This window comes from Palaemon carinicauda, chromosome 32 (assembly GCF_036898095.1).
Source record: "Palaemon carinicauda isolate YSFRI2023 chromosome 32, ASM3689809v2, whole genome shotgun sequence".
Lineage (NCBI taxonomy): Eukaryota > Metazoa > Arthropoda > Malacostraca > Decapoda > Palaemonidae > Palaemon > Palaemon carinicauda.
The window spans coordinates 81,052,848-81,073,214 of NC_090756.1; the positions used below are offsets into that span (position 1 = coordinate 81,052,848).

Sequence of the window (20,367 nt, forward strand, 5' to 3'; positions counted from 1 at the left end):
GACCTGAGGTGGGGTCAGGGATTGGGTCATTCATATGAAGAGAATAAGAAGTAGTTTTGGAAAGAAGTGAAGAGAGTAAGGAAGGCTGGCTCAAGAATTGAAGAGACAGTGAAAGATGGAAATGGAAGGTTGTTAAAAGGAGAGGAGGCAAAGAAAAGTTTGGCAGAATATTTTGAAAGTTAACTGAATGTTGAGGATAATAGGGAGGCAGATACAATTGCTGTTGCAGGTGTTGAGGTGCCGGTGATGGGAGATGAGAATGAGAGAGATTACGATAGAGGAAGTGAGGAGAGCACTAGATGAAACGAGAGTAGGAAAAGCATCTGGAATGGATGGTGTGAGAGCTGAGATGTTGAAGGAAGGGGGTGTGACTGTACTTGAATGGTTGGTGAGATTGTTTAATATGTGTTTTGTGTTGTCAATGGTACCAGTCTATTGGGTTTGTGCATGTATTGTACCACTATATAAGGGTAAGGGAGATGTGCATGAGTGTTGTAATTCAAGGGGTATTAGTTTGTTGAGTGTAGTTGGAAAAGTGTATGGTAGAGTACTGATTAAGAGGATTAAGGATAAAACAGAGAATGCAATCTTATAAATACAGGGTGGTTTTAGAAGAGGTAGGGGTTGTATGAATCAGATTTTTACAGTTAGGCAGATATGCGAGAAATATTTAGCAAAAGGTAAGGAGGTGTATGTTGCGTTTATGGATCTGGAGAAAGCGTATGATAGAATTGATAGGGAAGCAATGTGGAATGTGATGAGGTTATATGGAGTTGGTGGAAGGTTGTTGCAAGCAGTGAAAAGTTTCTACAAAGGTAGTAATGCATGTGTTAGGATAGGAAATGAAGTGAGCGATTGGTTTCCGGTGAGAGTGGGCTGAGACAGGGATGTGTGATGTCGCCGTGGTTGTTTAACTTGTATGTATGTTGATGGAGTGGTGAGAGAGGTGAATGCTCGAGTGCTTGGACGAGGATTAAAACTGGTAGACGAGAATAACCATGAATGGGAAGTAAATCAATTGTTGTTTGCGGGTGATACTGTACTGGTTGCAGACGTGGAAGAGAAGCTTGGATGATTAGTGACAGAATTTGGGAGGGTGTGTGAGAGAAGGAAGTTAAGAGTTAATGTGGGTAAGAGTAAGGTTATGAGATGTACGAGAAGGGAAGGTGGTGCGAGGTTGAATGTTATGTGAATGGAGAGTTATTTGAGGAGGTGGATCAGTTTAAATACTTGGGGTCTATTGTTGCAGCAAATGGTGGAGTGGAAGCAGATGTACGTCAGAGAGTGAATGAAGGGTGAAAGTGACGGAGAGACAGAAATTGATTGTGTTTGAGATGAAGTGTCTAAGGAGTATGGCTGGTGTATCTCGAGTAGATAGAGTTAGGAACGAAGTGGTGAGGGTGAGAACGGGTGTAAGAAATGAGTTAGCAGCTAGAGTGGATATGAATGTGTTGAGGTGGTTTGGCCATGTTGAGAGGATGGAAAATGGCTGTCTGCTAAAGAAGGTGATGAATGCAAGAGTTGATGGGAGAAGTACAAGAGGAAGGCCAAGGTTTGGGTGGATGGATGGAGTGAAGAAAGCTCTGGGTGATAGATGTGAGAGAGGCAAGAGAGCGTGCTAGAAATAGGAATGAATGGCGAGCGATTGTGACGCAGTTCCGGCAGGCCCTGCTGCTTCCTCCGGTGCCTTAGATGACCACGGAGGTAGCAGCAGTAGGGGATTCAGCATTATGAAGCTTCATCTGTGGTGGATAATGTGAGAGGGTGGGCTGTGCCACCCTATCAGTATCAGCCGTATTCGGTTGAGTCCCTTGTCAGGCTGGGAGGAACATAGAGAGGAGACGTCCCCTTTTTTGTTTCATTTGTTTGATGTCGGCTACCCCCCAAAATTGGGGGAAGTGCCGTGGTATGTATAAAAACCGGGTAAGGATAAGTTTTTAGCAGCAAACTATCGACCAATTGCATTGACATCTTGCTTATGTAAGATCATGGAGAAGGTGGTCAATGGAAGACTGATGTGGTACCTGGAAAAGAAAGGTATTTGATCCCCGATCCAATGTGGATTAAGAAAAATGCACTCAACAACTGATGTGTTGATACGACTTAAGTCCTCTATTTGTGAAGCCTTTGCTTCCGAACAGCACCATGTAACAGCCTTTTTTTACCTTGAAAAGGCATATGATACTGCATGGAGATATGGTGTACTTAAGACCATTCATGAATTGGGATTAAGAGGAGAGCTACCACTGTTTATCCAATAATTTTTTTCACATCGAGTTTTTCAAGTGAGAGTGGGGGAAACTATATCAAAGATGAAATGTCAAGAAGGAGGAGTTCCCCAGGGTAGTCTGTGGATTGTAACCCTGTTTGCACTAGAAATTAATGGGATATCCTCAGTCATTCCCAAGATATTCTCTCAACACTATTTGGGGATGATCTCTCCATATCATTTGCTGGAGCTAGAATGGCAATGGTTGAGAGAAATCTTCAACTCGCAGTTGACAAAATTATTCACTGGGCTGATATGAACGGGTTCAAGTTTTCAACAAATAAAACTACTATTGACCATTTCTGTCGTATCCAGGGAGTACATCCAGATTTATACATGAAAGGTCAATGGATCCCATGTGTAGGTGAAGCTAAATTTTTAGGATTGATTTTCGATTCTAGGCTTACATGGGTTTCTCACTTGAGGGCGTTGAAAGCTAAATGTCTCGAGGCTCTAAATCTTTAAAAAGTATTGTCCCATACATCATGGGGCCAGACCTTAAAACTATTTTAAAATTATACAAGCCCTCATTTTTTTCCAAAATTAGTTATGGGTGTGAAATATACTCCTCAGCCACCCCAAGTTGATTAAAGATATTAAATTCAATACATCATGCTGGTATTAGATTGTAAACAGGAGCATTTATAACCTCACTTATACCAAGTCTCCATGTTGATGCTGGAGAGTTACCTATAGACCATTACCGAATATCTTCCATTACTCGGTATTGGTTTAGGTTACAAAGACTCCCTAACTCTTTAGTCTTTCAGACTGCAGGCCTTGTAAGGCACTCAACATGCTTTGAGTTGCACCCTAAGTCTCCTCAACCTTATGGCTTTCGGGTAAAACAATTATTAAATAGTCTTGATATAATTAGAGGTAAGGTGCTTCCATTTAAGATATCATCAACCCCTCTATGGAAATTACCAGAGATATCTTTTTGTAAATATTTTATTGGTGTTAGAAAATATATGACTGAATTAGGAGCTAGGTCTCTTTTTTATGGAACATGTTGAAGAACATAGCGAATCAACTTTTATAAATACCTATTGGCTCCAAATCTGATGCTGGCGTTGGACTTGGAGTATATGGTAGTTCTTTTAACTGTAGAGGTGCACTTCCTCCAATACCTTCCATATTTACTGCTGAATTATATGGCATACTAACCGCTACTGAGAAAATAGCGTTAAAAGAGGAGGGCAATTTTACCATTTATAGTGATTGAAGAAGTGTCCTTCAAGCTTTATAAGGTTTTAATTCTAGTAACCCTTCGGTTTTAAAGATTTTAGAGAGGCTTTTAATTATTGGCCTAAAAGGTATAACAGTTCAATTTTGCTGGGTTCCGGCACAACGTAGGTTTGTCTGGAAATGAAGAGGCAGATTCACTGGTAAAGAGTGCTGCAGCCTAGTTGCTACCAAGAAGGTATCCCATTCTCTGTAATGATTTTTTACCAGCATTTAAGAATTCTATTTATAACAATTGGCAACAGCATTGGGATAGTTTAACCGGAAATAAGATGAGAGAAATTGCGATTGTTATAGCCCCTTGGAGGTATAATTCGATCCCCCGAAAATGGGAGACTACTCTTTGTCGTCTCCTCATTGGTCGCACTCAGATGACACACGAGTTTCTCGTGGCTAGCCAACACCAACCATATTGCAACAAGTGTTTGATACCCTTGACAGTGAGGCATTTGTTGACCGAATGTCCCACTTATAGCACAGAAAGAAATAATTATCTGTTTGAGGCTCAGGGGGAGGATGGCAGATTTATCCTTGCCAAGATCCTTGGACATGATGTGTCGTACAATGCTAGTGGCATTTGTAAATTTATATCAGAAGCAAGTCTTCTTAATGCTATTAAGCTTTTATAACATATTTACTTTTTTGGTTTTAATTGAACATTCTTTTAATCTTTATTTATAATAAACGATATCAGCGTCGATGACCTTCGATGTCAGGATGCCAGAGAACTTCAAATCATTCATTCATTCATTCTTTCCGTTATTGGAGGACCGGACACTAGATACAGGAAAGCTTCACAACCAAGTAACTTTTCTATAGATAAGTTTCGTATTGATGTATCTTCCCGATCCTCCCAGACAAGGGTGATGAGGGGTGGATGTATACAAATCCATTTCTCATAATGACTTTACATTTGGGTAACATATACTTATGGATATACAGTAGGTTCTTCCATGGCTGCCTACCAGTCTCTTGGTAGGGACCTAGCCTAACAATTACGATATCTTCATGCTCAGGTTACAAGGAGGTTGACTTCTGCTTTTCCACGGGATCAAAGTGGATTAACATTTCCCATGTTAGCAAACCAGCTAACTTGGTTATATGGACTTCCTTCATAGGATGACTTTCCCATTAAAGCACAAGGGTTTGTATTCGTGTCTGAACAAATCACTAAATTTAAAAGTAATTCGTATTCTTCCTAACTATACAAACCTGAGTCCTTCAGTTACTAACCTCCTCCTGCCAGCAACTATATTTACCCTGTTAAAAAACTAATAGCCAAGTTTCAGCTTCACTGAAGTTATACTCCTATTAGAAGTCTCAGGTTTGTATACTTAAGCAAAATAAAAGTTACCTGTGGACATTATATAGGAATCATAATCAAGATCAAACGGTATTTTTTATTTTCTATTTTATGTCGTTTTGTTAACCATCTATTGTTTAATCTTCAGGGACAAACAGTACGTTCACTGTCTTCAGGTAAACGTGAAGGTGGTGACTTTGTGGCCTGTGTTGTATCCCCACGTGGAGAATGGATTTACTGCGTTGGTGAAGATCATGTGCTTTACTGCTTCTCTACATCAACCGGCAAGCTAGAGAGAACTTTGAATGTAAGTACTTGATACCAAGTTTTTAAGTATCCATAATTTGAATAGCACAGTAGTATGTACAGTACCTATTTATATGTGTACAGGTAGTATACAGTAACCCTTCACTAAAGAGAATTGTGGAGAACACTGTTGGTATAAATGGGAAACTCTTAGAAGACACACTAGACAAGGAAGCAGGAGTTAAGAGAGTAGCTGCAGCATGATAAAATTGAGAAAGATATATGAAAATATTCCATTTGCAAAGAATAAAAAAAGATTTATGCCATGCAGTAAAAATAAGATAGAAAATGGAGGTTTATAAAAGCAGTAGGTATGGAAATAACAGGACAAAAATCTGATTAGAATTAAAAAATAGAGTAAATTTTATATCTAACCTAATGAATGAAAATGACAGTTAAACAGAAATAAATAATGACTTAATTTACCAATTTGGTAATGGGGTAGTGCCATTAGGGCACCTAAAGTGATACACTAGGCTTTCCCATCAACTTTATATTTCTGTAATTTACTCCCACTTCCTTTCTTCCTGCCCAGCCTCTTTAGGCTTTACCTCGTAGTGCCACTACAAAGGTTTCTTACCATTTGAAACTAAGACAGTAGTAAATTTTATGTTTAATTATTTGAATGAACATCATCAGGGATAGTTTTATGATTGTATTATTTTTACAGGTTCATGAACAGCCAGTGATTGGAATGTGTCACCATCCCCATCAGAACCTTCTTGCAACCTTTGGTGAAGATTGTCTCCTCAAGCTTTGGAAGCCTTAGGTTTATGGTGGTTGGCCATTTTGGTATACTGTACTCACCATTTGTACCAGAAATCGTGATAGTGATATTTGCGTCTACTGTATTATTTTTATTCTATACTTTAAGAGGTCTGTATACCATATTTGTAGTAGAGGCAAATATTTAAAGTAATGATGCAATATTGCTGATTTCCTTCCTATTCTGATAAAAGTCTATTGATTTAACCCTGGATGGGTTTCATTACTTCACCAACCGATTTAGGTGTGGCAGGGTTAAGGTTGATCCCGGATAAAAAAAAAAAATGATAAAATATATTTGTTTATGAACCTTTATATTTCTTATAAAAAATATACTTTCAAGAATGCTAAAAGCATCTGAAAAGTTAGATAACACCAATTTATATTTTAAATATTTATTAAGAATATTTGAAAAAACTAACTATACTAAAAATCTTAGGAAAACCTTCCTGAGAAAATGGGGAACAATTTGTGACAGTCAGAAGGAAGCCAGGCCATAGAAGTCATAATCTGAAAAGAGAAAAAAAAAAGTTGTCAAAATTTAAAAATTTTTGTGATTTGTGAATGGGTACAATTTATATAAAAGAAGACCTATTATTATAGAATGGTATTATGTAAGAAAATTGGAACTAAGATGTTATTTACTGTTCTGTAAGGCAGTACAGTACTTTTCAAACTTTTTGATGGGGTATACCACCCTTTTTGTTTCAGTTGTGCCAGGGACCGGTAATATTGATTTATGCCGGAAACAATATATATATTGAACCCGATAAAAGTGGACATTTTTTATCTTATATTCATGTTGTAAACAAATAATACAATATTATATAAGCATTTTATTATCTTACCATTTCTTATGTGAAACGTGAGTGTGCTTCTTTGTAAGTTTATCCAGTCGCGGTTCATTTGAGGACAGCGCCGCATACAATGGAGAATGAATGTCCCTATTATTTCTGTAGTTTGATGTAATGACACTCTGGTTGAGAAGCCAGTCTTGCAGAGGTGTGTAAAAGGAAATGGAAGAAGAGTTGTTAGACCAATTTCACTAAGCTCATTGTTTTCTGCTTTCACTTTAATCTAAAATGAACCAAGTGATGATCTAGTATCTAAAGTCCTCTTCAATCCTTTGTTACCAGACAACTCCAACAATTTGTCGTCCATAATGTCAATTAAGTCATCTTGCTTAGGAATAAACGTATTTCTGATCCATCCATTCACTTCCCGTGGATCTTCTACTGGAAAGTAAAACTGAAATGAGTTTACCAGATTAATAGTCCAGATACTACTTTAAGTGTTCTCCGATGACATTTCATAGTGATGTAACATACGGTCTTCGCAGGCATCAGTGGTGATTGTCACTAATTGATGAAGCATGTCATAACAATCTCATGGCACTCGACTCTCATGCTTCTAGCTTTTGTTTCTGTTTGTCGATCTTATCTGCCATTGTAAAACACAAACCCATTGTTCCCTGCCTGTAGGAGTTGAGATCATCAAAGATAAAAAAGATATCAGCCAAATAAGCCAGCTTGACTAACAAATACTCATCTCTTAATAATTGTAACCAATTTGGTTTTTTGTCCGGATGAAACTCTGTAAGCTCATTTTGTAGCTCAAACGCTCTTAATAGGACTTTCTCCCTAGATATCCAACGTACGTCAGTATGCAATAGGATTTTTTATATGATTAGCTCGCATATTATCTCATAATGCAATGAATAATCTTGAATTTAAAACATTCGCCTTTACATAATTCACAGTCATTACAACCTCATTGAGCATAATGCCTAGTTCTGTGTACATTTTTTATTGGTTGCAAGGCTTTCACGTTGAAGGAAGCACTGCGTCGAATTTTAATCTGTGACAAGCACATTAATCTGGGTAACAACTCCTGAATGCTATCCTGTCATTTTGACAGCACCATCTGAACATACGCCCAAATAAAACTTGAAATCCAACCCACATTTACTAATGATATAGTCACTCACAGTCTTGAACACTTCAGAAATAGTTGTTTTTCTTGATATCGTGAAGCAGAGAAAAAAATTCCTGTGGCCGCGGGGGCATAAAAACAATTAGAATAGCGCCAACGTATCCCTACGTGTCGTAAGAGGCGACTAAAAGGGACGGGACGAGGGGGCTGGGAACCCCCTCTCCTGTACAGTGGAACCTCTTCATACAATTGTCTTAACATACGATTGTTCCAACATCCTAAGTAAATTCCATCAAGTTTTTGTCTCGACACCCGAAGTAATGCTCCAACATCCGATGTAGATCTTGTTTACGCCGGTAGATGGCAGCACGTAAGAGGGACGCCATTGAGCGTTGAGTGCTCTGTTCTCTGTTCTTGTGTGTATCGTGTGGTTGTCCTCTGTTTGGTCTGTTATTAACGGTGCTTATTTTCTTCCTTTTTCATTTGGGTATTTTCCAATATAATGGAAAAATTTTTGCCTTTATATTATCCTGCCTTTTATTGCTTCCTTTCTAAATTTAGTAGAGATTTTATTAAATATGGTTTTAATATAATTTCTATTGCTATAATCAACCAGTTTATTAATTGTAATTTCAATCATAAAGGAACCAGTACTCAAGTTTTTGAATCTTTTATTGAATGTTTTTAATTTTCTACCAATTGCATGCTTTTCCTTTATTAGTTCGGCTAGTGTATCTGAGCACCAAAGGACTGAGTGTTTCATTAAGCAAGCTCTAGTCAGAAGCATAGATTTGTTAGCTGCCTGGCTGATGAAGTCCACGAAGAATTTATTTGTTTCATCATGATTTTGTGAATAACTGAATGGAGGTACTTGACTTGTATAAAATTTGAACTTATCGCAGTCAGCTTTATTTGTGTTATAACGCTAAGTGGCAGGACTTGTTGCACATCCGAACCTGGTTACTAATAGTGTATAGGAAAATGGTTGCTGCTATCAAGGTCATCTAGCACGCTCCATTCAAACCTTTCTACAATATTATTGTAACAAATAGTGAAGTCTGGTGAGGGATATGTTCCATGAGCTTTTGAATAATAAGTGCTGGTATATTCCTCATTTAATGTCGTCGTCGTCGTCGGCGCCCACTCGTGTCCGAGTATTGGGTTCTGTCGTTAGCCATCAGCCTCCTATCTGTGGGGTGGGTGCTTATGCCTGATGTGGCTGTTAAGTCCTAGTCTGTGGTGGAAGAGTCGCGGACAGTGTTCACATGGGAGGGTAGGTGGTGGGCGGGGCTGTTCTAATCGCTCTCTCCTTCTTCTCCTCCTAGCCTCCTCATTTTGTCTCCTCCTCTCCTCGAAGTCCACGGTGCCATGGTGTACTGTACTCCTCCAGGTTTTCCTGTCCCTGGCTGTTTCTTCCCATGAGGAAGGATCGATGTCAGTTAGAGCCAGGGTGCGCTTTAGTTGATCTTTATAGCGCATTTTCGGGGCTCCTCGAGGTCTGGTGCCCTGGGTCAGTTCTCCGTAGAATATTTTCTTTGGGAGCCTAGATGGATCCATCCTATGCACGTGTCCTATCCAGCGGAGGCGGTGGTGGATGATGGTGGCCTCCACGCTGGACAGCGAGGCACGTGCTGAGACTTCAATGTTGGTGGTGTGGCTCTCCCAGGGGATTTTCAAGATCTGCCTTAGTTTCATTTGTTGGAAGCGTTCTAGGTTTTTAAGATCGTTACTATATAGCGTCCATGTTTCACATGCATACAGGAGCGTGGAGAGGACTACTGCCCTGAACACCATTATTTTGGTGGTCATTGTCAGTGCGTGGTTGTTAAATACGCGGCGGTTGAGTCGGCCAAAGGCGGAGTGGGCTGCCCTGATCCTGTTCTCCACGTCCTTTTTGCTTGTGGGAGCTAATGTTAGGATGCTCCCTAGGTAGGAAAACTGGTCCACCTGTTCTAACGGTTGGTCATTCACTGTGGTATTGAAGTTGGGGAGCATCAGTCCTGGTGGATGTTGGACGAGGGTCTTGGTTTTGTCTGAGTTGACTTGCATCCCAAAACGTTCGTAGGCAGAGTTGTATGCATCAGCTAACGACTGCAGGTCCTCTGCCGTCTGACCTGGGGTGGCATTGTCGTCAGCATACTGCAGTTCTTGCACTGCACACAAGGTGGTCTTGGTTCTGGCGCGGAGTCTAGCGAGGTTGAAAGCGCCTCCATCCATGCGGAAACGTAGGTCGACTGAGGGTGTGTCTGGGGGAATCTCGTTGAGCATTGCTGCGGTGTATAGCGAGAAACACGTCGGGGCCAGAACACAGCCCTGCTTCAGGCCGCTGTTGATGGGGAATGGGTCTGAAAGAGAGTTCTGGTGGCAGACTCTCCCAACCATTCCGTCATGGAGGGCACGCACCAGCTTGACAAAATCGGGTGGGCAGCCATATCTTTTGAGGACAGCTCATATGGCAGGTCGAGGTACTTTGTCGAAGGCCTTTTTCAAATCCCAGAAGATGAACATTATGGGCTGTTGTTGTTCGAGGCTCTTCTCTTGTAGTTGTCGCGCACAGAAGATCATGTCTATGGTCCCGCGGGAAGGTCGAAAGCCGCACTGGGACTCTGGCAGGACGTCTTCTGCGAGAATAAGGAGGCGGTCAAGGAGAATCCGAGCGAAAATCTTACTCGCGATGCTTAGTAGTGATATTCCCCGGTAGTTGTTACAGTTCTCCCTGTCTCCCTTCTTGAAGATGGTAGTGATGTTTGCATCGCAGAAGTCACTGGGGGGGGTCTTGGTCTCCCATATTTTCAGTATAAGGAGCATCAAACGGTTCCTCAAGCCGGGGCCACCGTGAGTGAGGAGCTCCAACTGGATGTTTTCTGGCCCTGGGGCTTTGCCGGGCTTCATGCGCTGCAGGGCCTTGTTGAAGTCATGGATGGAGGGTGGTAGTGCCATCCAGTGACGGACGGGATGCTGCGGGGTCATTCGCAGGAGATCGTCTGGGGTGTCTGCTTGGTCATTGAGGAGGTTCTCAAAGTGAGACCTCCACCTGGCCAGGATGCCCTCGCTGTCGGTGATGGTCGTGGCCCCATCCGCGTCCTTCAGGCTGCCCACTGATGACCGTGTGGGACCGAATATTTCTTTTGTTGCTGCATAGAAGCTGCGCAGGTCACGTTGGTCAGCGAAACTGTATTTCTGCAGCTTTTCTTTGCCACCAGGTGTTCTGGGCTTCACGGATACCTCTTTGGCAACCAGCTTCAGCCACCTTGTGAGCACATTTGTTAGCTGCTGTTGGTTGGTTTTCCAAAGTCAGGCGTGCTTGTCGTTTGGTTTCAATGAGAAGAGAGATGGTAGCATCATTCTCATCAAACCAATCCTGCCGTTTCTTGGTGGTGAAGCCTAGTGTTTCCTCCGCGGCACGGGCCATGGCGTTTCTGAGGGTGGTCCAGTGGTGCTCGACAGTGGCCTGACCCACAGGGTTTGCGAGGTATTGTTCGCAGGCCTCCTTGTAGTTCTGTGCCACCTGTGGGTTGCGGAGCTTACTACAATCAAAGCGTTGGTGTGGTACGCTGTCAGGTGCCCTTCTGGGTGGTCATAGGGTCGTCACGGAGAGACGGGAGATGAGGAGTCTGTGGTCCGTCCAGCAGTCGTCCGCTCCGGGCATGGATCGGGTGATGCGGACGTCTCCTCGGTCTCTGGCTCTGGTCAGGACGTAGTCCAGGGTGTGCCAGTGTTTAGACCGTGGGTGTCTCCATGTGGTCTTTTGTCGCTTTGGTAACTGGAAGATGGTGTTGGTTACCACAAGTTGGTGTTCTGCACACAGACCCAGTAGGAGTTGGCCATTGGCGTTGCAATTTCCAATGCCATGGCGGCCGATGATTCCCTACCACAGGCGATGGTCTTTGCCTACTCGGGCATTAAAGTCGCCAAGCACAACGAGCTTGTCATTGGCGGGCACTGCCTGGATGGTGCGGTCGAGCTGGGTGTAGAAGGCAGCTTTGTTATCATCAGTTGAGGTCATAGTCGGGGCGTAGACAGAGATCAGGGTGAGAGTGTCCCAATGATGGGCTGGGCAATGGCGGAGGGGTAGTTTATCCACCCTGGCAGGCTCAACCATACCGCTAAGGCCAGTTCTGAGAGACCAGACCAAGACTGGACCCCTATAGGCCTTCTCCTTTATTTTAAGATAGGCAAAGGCTAGGAGAAGGAAAACTCCAAAATCAAACCAAACAAGACCCTAACGGCGGAGCTTCCCAGCACCGGCGGAAGAGGGCAATGCCTGTCGGGCAGGCAACAAGGCGGGCCTTGACATAACAAGAACCCGGCAGCCCGATGCAACCAACATCGGAGAAGCCGCCTGTCTCATATGTCTTGAGCCGCGGTGAAAATGATGTGGGCCAAGTGTGTGTGCGTGGCCATTGCAAAGCCACGACCACCCAAAACAAAATACCTAGCTACTGGCATTCTGTCGTTTCCTCCACCCTTCATCTCTTTCTCACCATCATCATCATCACCACCACCAGCAAGTCCTGAGGCGACAGCACTGTGGGTGAAGGGGGCAGGCCTGGATAGCTGGAAGCCCTTAGCCCACGACTGCACTCAGGCGGCGAGTCTAAGATTCAGTCGCTCTCTGGTGACGGTGCCGTGACACCAGAGTTCGGCAGCTGGACCCGTGACTGGGCTGGCCTATTGAGGACACCGCAGCCCACCCCACATGGGGAGGCCCCTAGAAAAGGTGGGGTAAACATCGGACACGGCAAACCCGTCTGGTCAGCTCACCGCGGCTGGCGGACATCCCACTAATGCGGTCGAAATAACAAGAAAAAAATATTAACCTTAGGTGCGTGGAACATCCGCACCCTCCAAGACGTGACGAACACCAACCGCCCGGAACGACGTACAGCCCTCGTCTGCAAGGAGCTAGCCCGCTTCAATGTTGATGTGGCGGCTCTTAGCGAGACCAGACTACCCGAAGAGGGCAACATCAGGGAAGCTGGAACAGGCTACACCATCTTCTGGAAAGGCAAGGCCCTAGAGGAGCCTCGCATCCACGGTGTCGGCTTCGCCATCCGTTCCCAGCTAGTGCAGCAGCACAACCTCGCTCCCAAGGCCATCAGTGAGCGCCTGATGACTGTCCGCATCCCCATCACACGGGACAGACATCTCATTTAATATACATAGGTTGTTATCATTGACTTTCTTCAACCTTGAAACCATTTGTATCAACACTAACACAATTAGTGTCCCAAAGGGAATTTTGGGAATTGAAGTCTGATTATCTGGAAGTTCTTTGGTTATATTTTACAAATTGTACTTTAACTAGAGGGTTCATTGCATATATTAAAAAATATTAAAAGTTATTATTCACCTGTATTTTAACTCCAGATTATTGAAATTCTGAAGTGTTAAAAATCTTAGCATTGTAAGTTATTTTTATTATGGATGTAGATAGCAGTTCCTAATGCATCAGCAGAAGGGAGTGTGTAAGATGCTAGGTTATAATTTCCTATTGAAATAACAGTAACATTAGTATGCTGTAGGCATATTGCAATAGGGTTATAATTTTTTAATAATCTTTTCCCTAGATGTAAATGGGCTTTAAGGCCATTAACATTCCACTGAATTATGTAAGGACTGATTATTAAGGCAATGGAGATGTATTTCCCACTGGGAAGAGCATTACTTCTGCTTATTTTTCTGCAGTTGGGTGTCTGTTTAACTGTACTAGCATTACTTTTCAGATTAAGTTTTGGTTCTTTAGATGTAATTTCCTGGTGTTTACTTGTATTATGATTTGCTTCCTAATTATCATTTTAATTTTGGTTAAACTTTTCTATAAATTTTTCTAGATGAAGAGTGCCTATTACAGGCTTCTATATCAGATGGTCAACACACATACGTACACACTCCCGCCCCTCCCTCAGGCCCCTCACTCGCCTGGAACGACGTCACAACTCCACTATCCTGAAGGTCAGACTCTTGGAAGGGAATCTCGGTCCGACGAGACGTCCGGCGAAGCAAGGGAGGAAGGGACGCTCGGCTTCTTAGGCGACTTCTTCGCCGCCTTCTTCTTCTTGGTGCTATACCGCACCCACTGTACCTTATTCCACGACTCGCACTCCGGACACGTGGCGGAAGGGGAACAAACGCTGCCCCTGCACGAGGAACACAAGGAGTGCGGGTCAACTTCGGGCTTCGAGAGGAACGCTCCACACGATTTACTGGCCATAGGCCCAGGACAACGGCGGGGATGCTCCATGAGGCAGGTGAAAGCACTACGAGACACAAGCACGCACAGGGAAAGGACAAGGGGACCACGTGGGTACCGCGCGAGACACAAAGGGGTCGGGGACACACAAAGTCACACTGGGATTAGGAAAGCGGCGAGATGATATCGCGACGCGACCAGAGAACTTACTGGAGGTCGAGACCTGAGCAAGCATGCTCTCTGATCCGGGGTTAGCCTCGGCACGTATCACTCCGCCTGAGATTACCCCTCATAGAAAATTGGTTTAGGATAAACTACACAAAACTCTGGTCGGATGGGAAGGAGATCCCAGATACTCTTAAGAAAGTAGTTCGAGGTAAGTACTGTTAGGAAAAATAAAAATTACTTAAAATTTGTGATTTTGTTCTTGATGAAGTTGTCAGTCATATTTCCAATTTTATGTATATTAATGTTTTTGATTTTACAAAATTCTGAAATGAAACAATCTTTGCAACCACACAATATTTGTGTGTTGCTTTCTTCTCTACTGTGGTCTTATGTAACACCTTTGCTTTTCCAGAGATTCCAATAACTGGTGATGGATTCATTTCTTCTAATGATTCGTAATCGATTGAGTTTCCTTCAGTTCCTTGACTATCATAAGGGTTCTTATAGACCTTGACTTTTACTACATGTTTGGTAGCCTGGTTAATTGTTAAGTTGGGTTCAGACTTAGAAGCTGGGAGTCCAGGCATTCTTCCTGTTTTTGCACCAGTTCTACTTGCTACCTTAGCCGCAGAATCTACCTTTATAGGAAATTTAGAAGACGTCTCTTCAGGCTCACTCACATATTCTTCATTATTTGCTTTTTTGTCTTTGGAGGGGTTCCAATTTTTGGTTCCTGTTTTTACTCTCCGATTTGGATTCCTTAGGTACAGGGTCAGCCATCTCTACCTCATAAGAACTCTTTGTATTGGAAGTTGTTAGTATGTCACACCTGTTCTGTACATGAATCAGTGTGTGTTCTTATAATTTTCTACACTATTGGGATACATGAGTATAGCTAAACTTTTTGGAGTAATGGCAGAGGTACTAGAGTGCAATAGTTTAAATTGATTTGATGCATTGGAGGTAGACTGATCCTTATTCTATAAATTAGGTCACATGGAAGTACGGACAGTATTGGAACTGGAAGTTGGATCACATGGATTAAACAAAATTCTTGTATAAGTTAATCCTTGGACATTATTACCACCCATAGTTTTCTCATTACTGCACCAAAGGTTATATGTTCGTCATTTGCAGTTTCAACGTTTGATTGTTCCTGTCTATATTTAGGACAATGTAGTGAATTTGGCGAGTGAGCTCCTTCACAGTGAAAACAAAATTTGTCTTTTTACAATCTCCAATGAAGTCATGGAAATTGGAACACTTGAAGCATCTTTGGCCACTATTGCATCGGGTATTAATGTGCCCAAAAACATTGCATGTATAACATTGGACAGGCCAAGGATGTAATATTTCAACAGTTATGTTTAAATGACAGATCTTTATATAGTCTGGCAGATAAGGTGAGGTAAAAACTACCAAGATAGCACCATTAGTTCCTTTCAGCTTTTTAACTTTACAAACAATGGGAGAACACCTATTCAATACGTCCCCCTCTGTGAACTCATACAGATCTGTACTATAAATTACTTTATACCTTTTGCCTGATTAAAAGTTAAATGTGGAGATACCCTTCAATTATGTCAGATGAGGATGATGCAAAATTAGTAAGCAGCACTGCTTGCATTTCATTGCCAGCTTTAACTAGCAAACTATGACCACATCTTTTTTAATTACCTTGTTGGATTGTACATACTTTTTTCTCCAGACACTCATAGACTCTGATCACGTTGTTATGCCCTTCCCTGTAGGAAGCGAGATGCCAGACTGGTTTGGCAACAATTCTTGGTGAAATTTCTTCTTCTTCTCCTTGGTGATCAGTGTCTTTAAGTACAAAGTCAAATTAGAAATATTTGAGAGGTTGTAAAGCTTTACATAGTTACAAAGGCCTTGGACTTCTTTATTCTTGATTTTAAGGAAGGCAGTTTTTACTGAATCTTTAAAGAATCACCAAAAGTGACATGGCATTCAAAATTCTCTTTGTCATTTAAAAGTTTTAATTAAATCCTTTCAGTTTTCCCAAAAGGTTTTACGATGTATAATACTAAATAATTCATATTGCAGGAAATTCCTACGCAATATAGAACTCTCGTATTTCCATTGTTACCCCCAAGGCTTTTAGCCCCTTGGGGTCTGGGGAAGAAGGAACAAAATGTTCTAGTGTAACGACACTAGACAAACAAGTATTGTTGGAGGAATCCTTTTTATTTCTGTATTCAACAGAATTTTCCTTATCAGAGGTCGTCACCAGTGTCTGGGCTTCGCCATTTGGTCTAGAGGTACGCAGAACATTAAGAGTATTCATTATTTTTTGAGGGGGAGGAATAGAATATTAACTCTGAAATCATAATGATACCCCATTAGCCTTTCATAAATTAATTTCTTCACCAATTTTTACTCCCTACCCTGCCCTGAAGGAATAGTACCACTATGATTAGAGTGGCTCAAGAGTATGCCAAATGTGCTTGATAGAAATGAGAGCATTTTAAGAAGACAATCATTCCCACTTAATCATAATGGCAGGCAAACCGGACAGAATGCCGAGAGTCCTATGTTTATGAAACTGGCCAACTCCTGGAACCCGAAGGCCAAATTTTTGTTTGAGAATATTCCATGTGCCAGTATAAGAATACCGACACTTTTAGTTGTCCAAACATTATCGGATAGTTGGCAAGAGCAACACAGCTACCACAATTGATGTTGAAAAAGATCTAACACTGGATACGATGTCCCCTCAAAAAAAGTCTGGTCAGTGATATGGGTAAGAGAGTTTTTACAGTAAGGTTGGAGACAGTTGATATATATGAAGGAGGATGAAGCAATAATAAGTAATAGAAAAAGAATGGATAAGAGAAATTTGGAATCAAACTGAGGGAAAAAAATCCACAGTTCGAGAGCCCTCTTGCCTGTCACAAGCTTAGGAACGGGAATGATATGCTGTGCTGAACCCCAATGATTTCATTAAGGCATTCTCTCCTTAAGAGGGATTACTTATAGTAATTGTATCTTTCAGAGAGGAAGAGGATACCTCTCAACTTCACGGAGATTTCCTCCCTCCTAAGGTAGACTCCCATATAAATGATTCAGAAATTTGTATCTGTGTAGGAATATACTAAACATTTTCAATACAATTTGTATTTTCCCACTCGACCACCCCGCAAGTTTTTTACCAAGTGAGTTTTGTGAGATGACGTGAGGAAGAATCCTCTCGCTCCATCCGCATAGGCTATGGTTGCCCAGCAATTAAGCATAGTGTAATCAAGCAAATTTTTGATTGCCCAGTCGTAGAAAACATGATTAGCATTAACCCATATAAATGACTCGGGTTTGTTTAGCTAGGAAAAATACAAATTGTATTAAAAATGTGTATTATTTAGTCCACTAATCATCAAGGGAATTACCACTTGGTTAAATGAAGGATTTCTATCTTTACATATAGTGTACAGCATTGACAAAAATAGTGCATTGATTGTACAAGGTGTACACAATTAGTTTCATTCTGACCCTTTGTCAGACAGCCAACACTTTCTACTCGTACACAAATGTTCAGGCAATTTCTCATTTGTGTAAAACTAGTTCACTGTAGAAATTTACATTATTTAGCAATGTTTTACACAGTACTAATAAATTGGAAAAGGCCAAAGAAAACATATTTTATTATTAATAAGGATATATATATATTATCTGTAAGTAACAGGTGGTCTGTATTTTTGTATGTCTGCATTTTTATGGCAACAACATATCTGTACAAATCTGCAATAATGGAAGCATTTACATTTAATAATCAACAAAATGTCTATGTTTTACAGTATTTACAGCATTTATGGACTGGTAAAAATTTCTTGGAATATCACATATCATCTCTCTAGATGGCCCCAGCTTCAAGGGTAACTTGATTCAAATCTTCTAATTTATCGTAGTCTCCTTCTCCATTGCCACTGCTGCTCCCCCCATTGTTCCTCTCGAAAAAGTCTCTCTCAACTACCTGGCAGAGTTTCACGAGGTTTGCAAACGATCGAACGATCGTAGCAAGCCGGTTGTCTGGCAGTGGGGTCGTGAGAAGTGTAAACAGGTGGCCAAACACCAACGCATCCAATTCTGTTGGTCTGGAAGGCAAAAACTGAATTAGCATATCAAAGAAATTGAGATGGTTTAGGCTTTCAATATAAATCTTAAACAGAGCCCCGGTACCCAAGAAGGGTACCATCCGAGATATAGTCTGCATTACACTCTATACATAATATTGAAGGTCCTTTTCATCATTTCTGTTCGTTCTCTGTACATGTACCTGTCCAACTTTGATCTTTGCTAAGGACTAATCCTTCAAGCAGGAAGAGTCTAGAAATGTGACTCGGTGGTTTAGTAAACTACTAAGTGACGAGATAAAAGAGAAGCTGAGTTTCTAGACTCATAAGTTCACCTGAAGGCTTTGCTCTTACTCAGATGTAATACAAATCTTTGACCTTTAATAGGAGTATAACTTAATTGAAGCTGGAAATGGGTAATCAACAAGGTAAGCATATTTGCCCGCTGGGTGGCTGGTAGGCTCCACCCACCCAACAGGTAGAGTAACCTACAATTTGACTGACTTACATCTCGGCATCCTATCTTGCTGTTTTAATCTTTTGTCATTTCTTTCAGATTGAATAAATGGTCTTAAAGCTAGTTAACTTAGAGGAATATTAATGGAAGAAGCCAAGAATTTGCAGTGTTTCTTTATAACTCCAATTGTGTGACAGTTTATCCATCATAATTGTTCCTGTCTGTTGCTGTTCTATCCCTGGTGTGTATGGCCTTACGATGAGGACAACAAGAACCTGAGAAATTTCTTATTTCTTGGACATCGCTGGTGCTCCATCAAAAGCAGTTGTTCCGCTGCCGAGTATGAAGGGAAGCAGTGTAATCCCTTGTCTTCCCTTAAGCATCTGCCAATCCCGGAAGGTACTAAGGGTCTCGTTTAGTTATGCTGTTGTCTCTTTCCCTATGAGAGAATAGTTACTGACCTGCATGATGACTACGGAGAAGATGAACTTCAAGTTCTCCCTTCTTCCTGGACTTCGATAACGTCTTCCACTACTTCTGCAAGAACATTTATTCAATCTGAAATCAGCCAGATGCAGAGTGTAAGTCTGCATTCTGGCAGTTGGAGTCAACATAAAGGTTACACTTCCTGCAGGGTGAGAATGACCTACCAACTACTACTACCTCATTAATAGATTAAACAGCAGTTTCCAGCTTTGCTTAAGTCATACTCCTATTAGAGATAGAAGGTTTGTGTAGGAACAAAGATACAGTATATAAATTGTTATTTTCTTGATAATGGTAAACTTCATTATTATTATTATTATTATTATTATTATTAAATGCTAAGCTACAACCCTACTTGGAAAAGCAGGATGCTATAAGCTCACGGGCCCCAACAGGGAAAATAGCCTAGTGAGGAAAGGAAATAAGGAAAAATAAAATATTTCAAGGAAAGTAACATCAAAATAAATATTTCCTATATAAACTATAAAAAAACTTTAAAAAAACAAGAGGAAGAGAAACTAGATAGAACAGTGTGCCCGAGTGTACCCTCAAGCAAGAGAACTCTAACCCAAGACAGTGGAAGACCATGGTACAGAGGCTATGGCACTACCCAAGACTAGAGAACAATGGTTTGATTTTGGAGTGTCCTTCTCCTAGAAGAGCTGCTAAAGAGTCTCTTCTACCCTTACCAAGAGGAAAGTAGCCACTGAAAAATTAAAATGCAGTAGTTAACCCCTTGGGTGAGGAAGAATTATTTGGCAATCTCAGTGTTGTCAGGTGTATGAGGACAGAGGAGAATCTGTAAAGAATATGCCAGACTATTCAGCTAATGCTCTTTTAATTTGAATGGAATACTACACTATTGATTACTCAAAACCATCATACTGTATATATTACCTGTTCCCAAAGAAGAATTCCTGATTGTCCAAGCGTTCTGAAAGGGCACTGCAACAGTGTTCAACTTCCTGGTACACCTTTAAAGTAGAACAGAGTTATTCTTTATTTTCAATATTTTCATACGATAATGGATAATGATGATTACGAAACTTTTGGATATAACAGACCCATAGATATCTAATATTTATCAACAACTAACCTTTTCTAAAACAAAATATCCATAATTTCTAGTTTAAAGATACTATAAAATAAATACATCAA

General features: G+C 41.3%; 2 protein-coding genes across 2 annotated transcripts in view; one reads left to right on the forward strand and one right to left on the reverse strand.

The window, feature by feature from the left end:
• The window catches only part of Smu1 (Smu1 spliceosomal factor), a 189,081-nt gene extending 182,986 nt beyond the window's left edge, over positions 1 to 6,095 (forward strand). The window contains exons 10-11 of the mRNA XM_068356315.1: positions 4,966 to 5,124; positions 5,794 to 6,095. Of these exons, the coding sequence (XP_068212416.1) occupies positions 4,966 to 5,124; positions 5,794 to 5,892 (258 nt within the window). The 3' untranslated portion in view covers positions 5,893 to 6,095. The remainder of the gene's footprint in view (positions 1 to 4,965; positions 5,125 to 5,793) is intronic.
• Positions 6,096 to 17,833: 11,738 nt separating this feature from the next.
• The window catches only part of LOC137625794 (metaxin-2-like), a 63,313-nt gene continuing 60,779 nt past the window's right edge, over positions 17,834 to 20,367 (reverse strand). Inside the window, exons 6-7 of the mRNA XM_068356681.1 lie at positions 20,107 to 20,183; positions 17,834 to 18,287 (exon numbers count right to left, since the gene is read on the reverse strand). Coding sequence (XP_068212782.1) covers positions 18,047 to 18,287; positions 20,107 to 20,183 — 318 coding nt within the window. The 3' untranslated portion in view covers positions 17,834 to 18,046. The remainder of the gene's footprint in view (positions 18,288 to 20,106; positions 20,184 to 20,367) is intronic.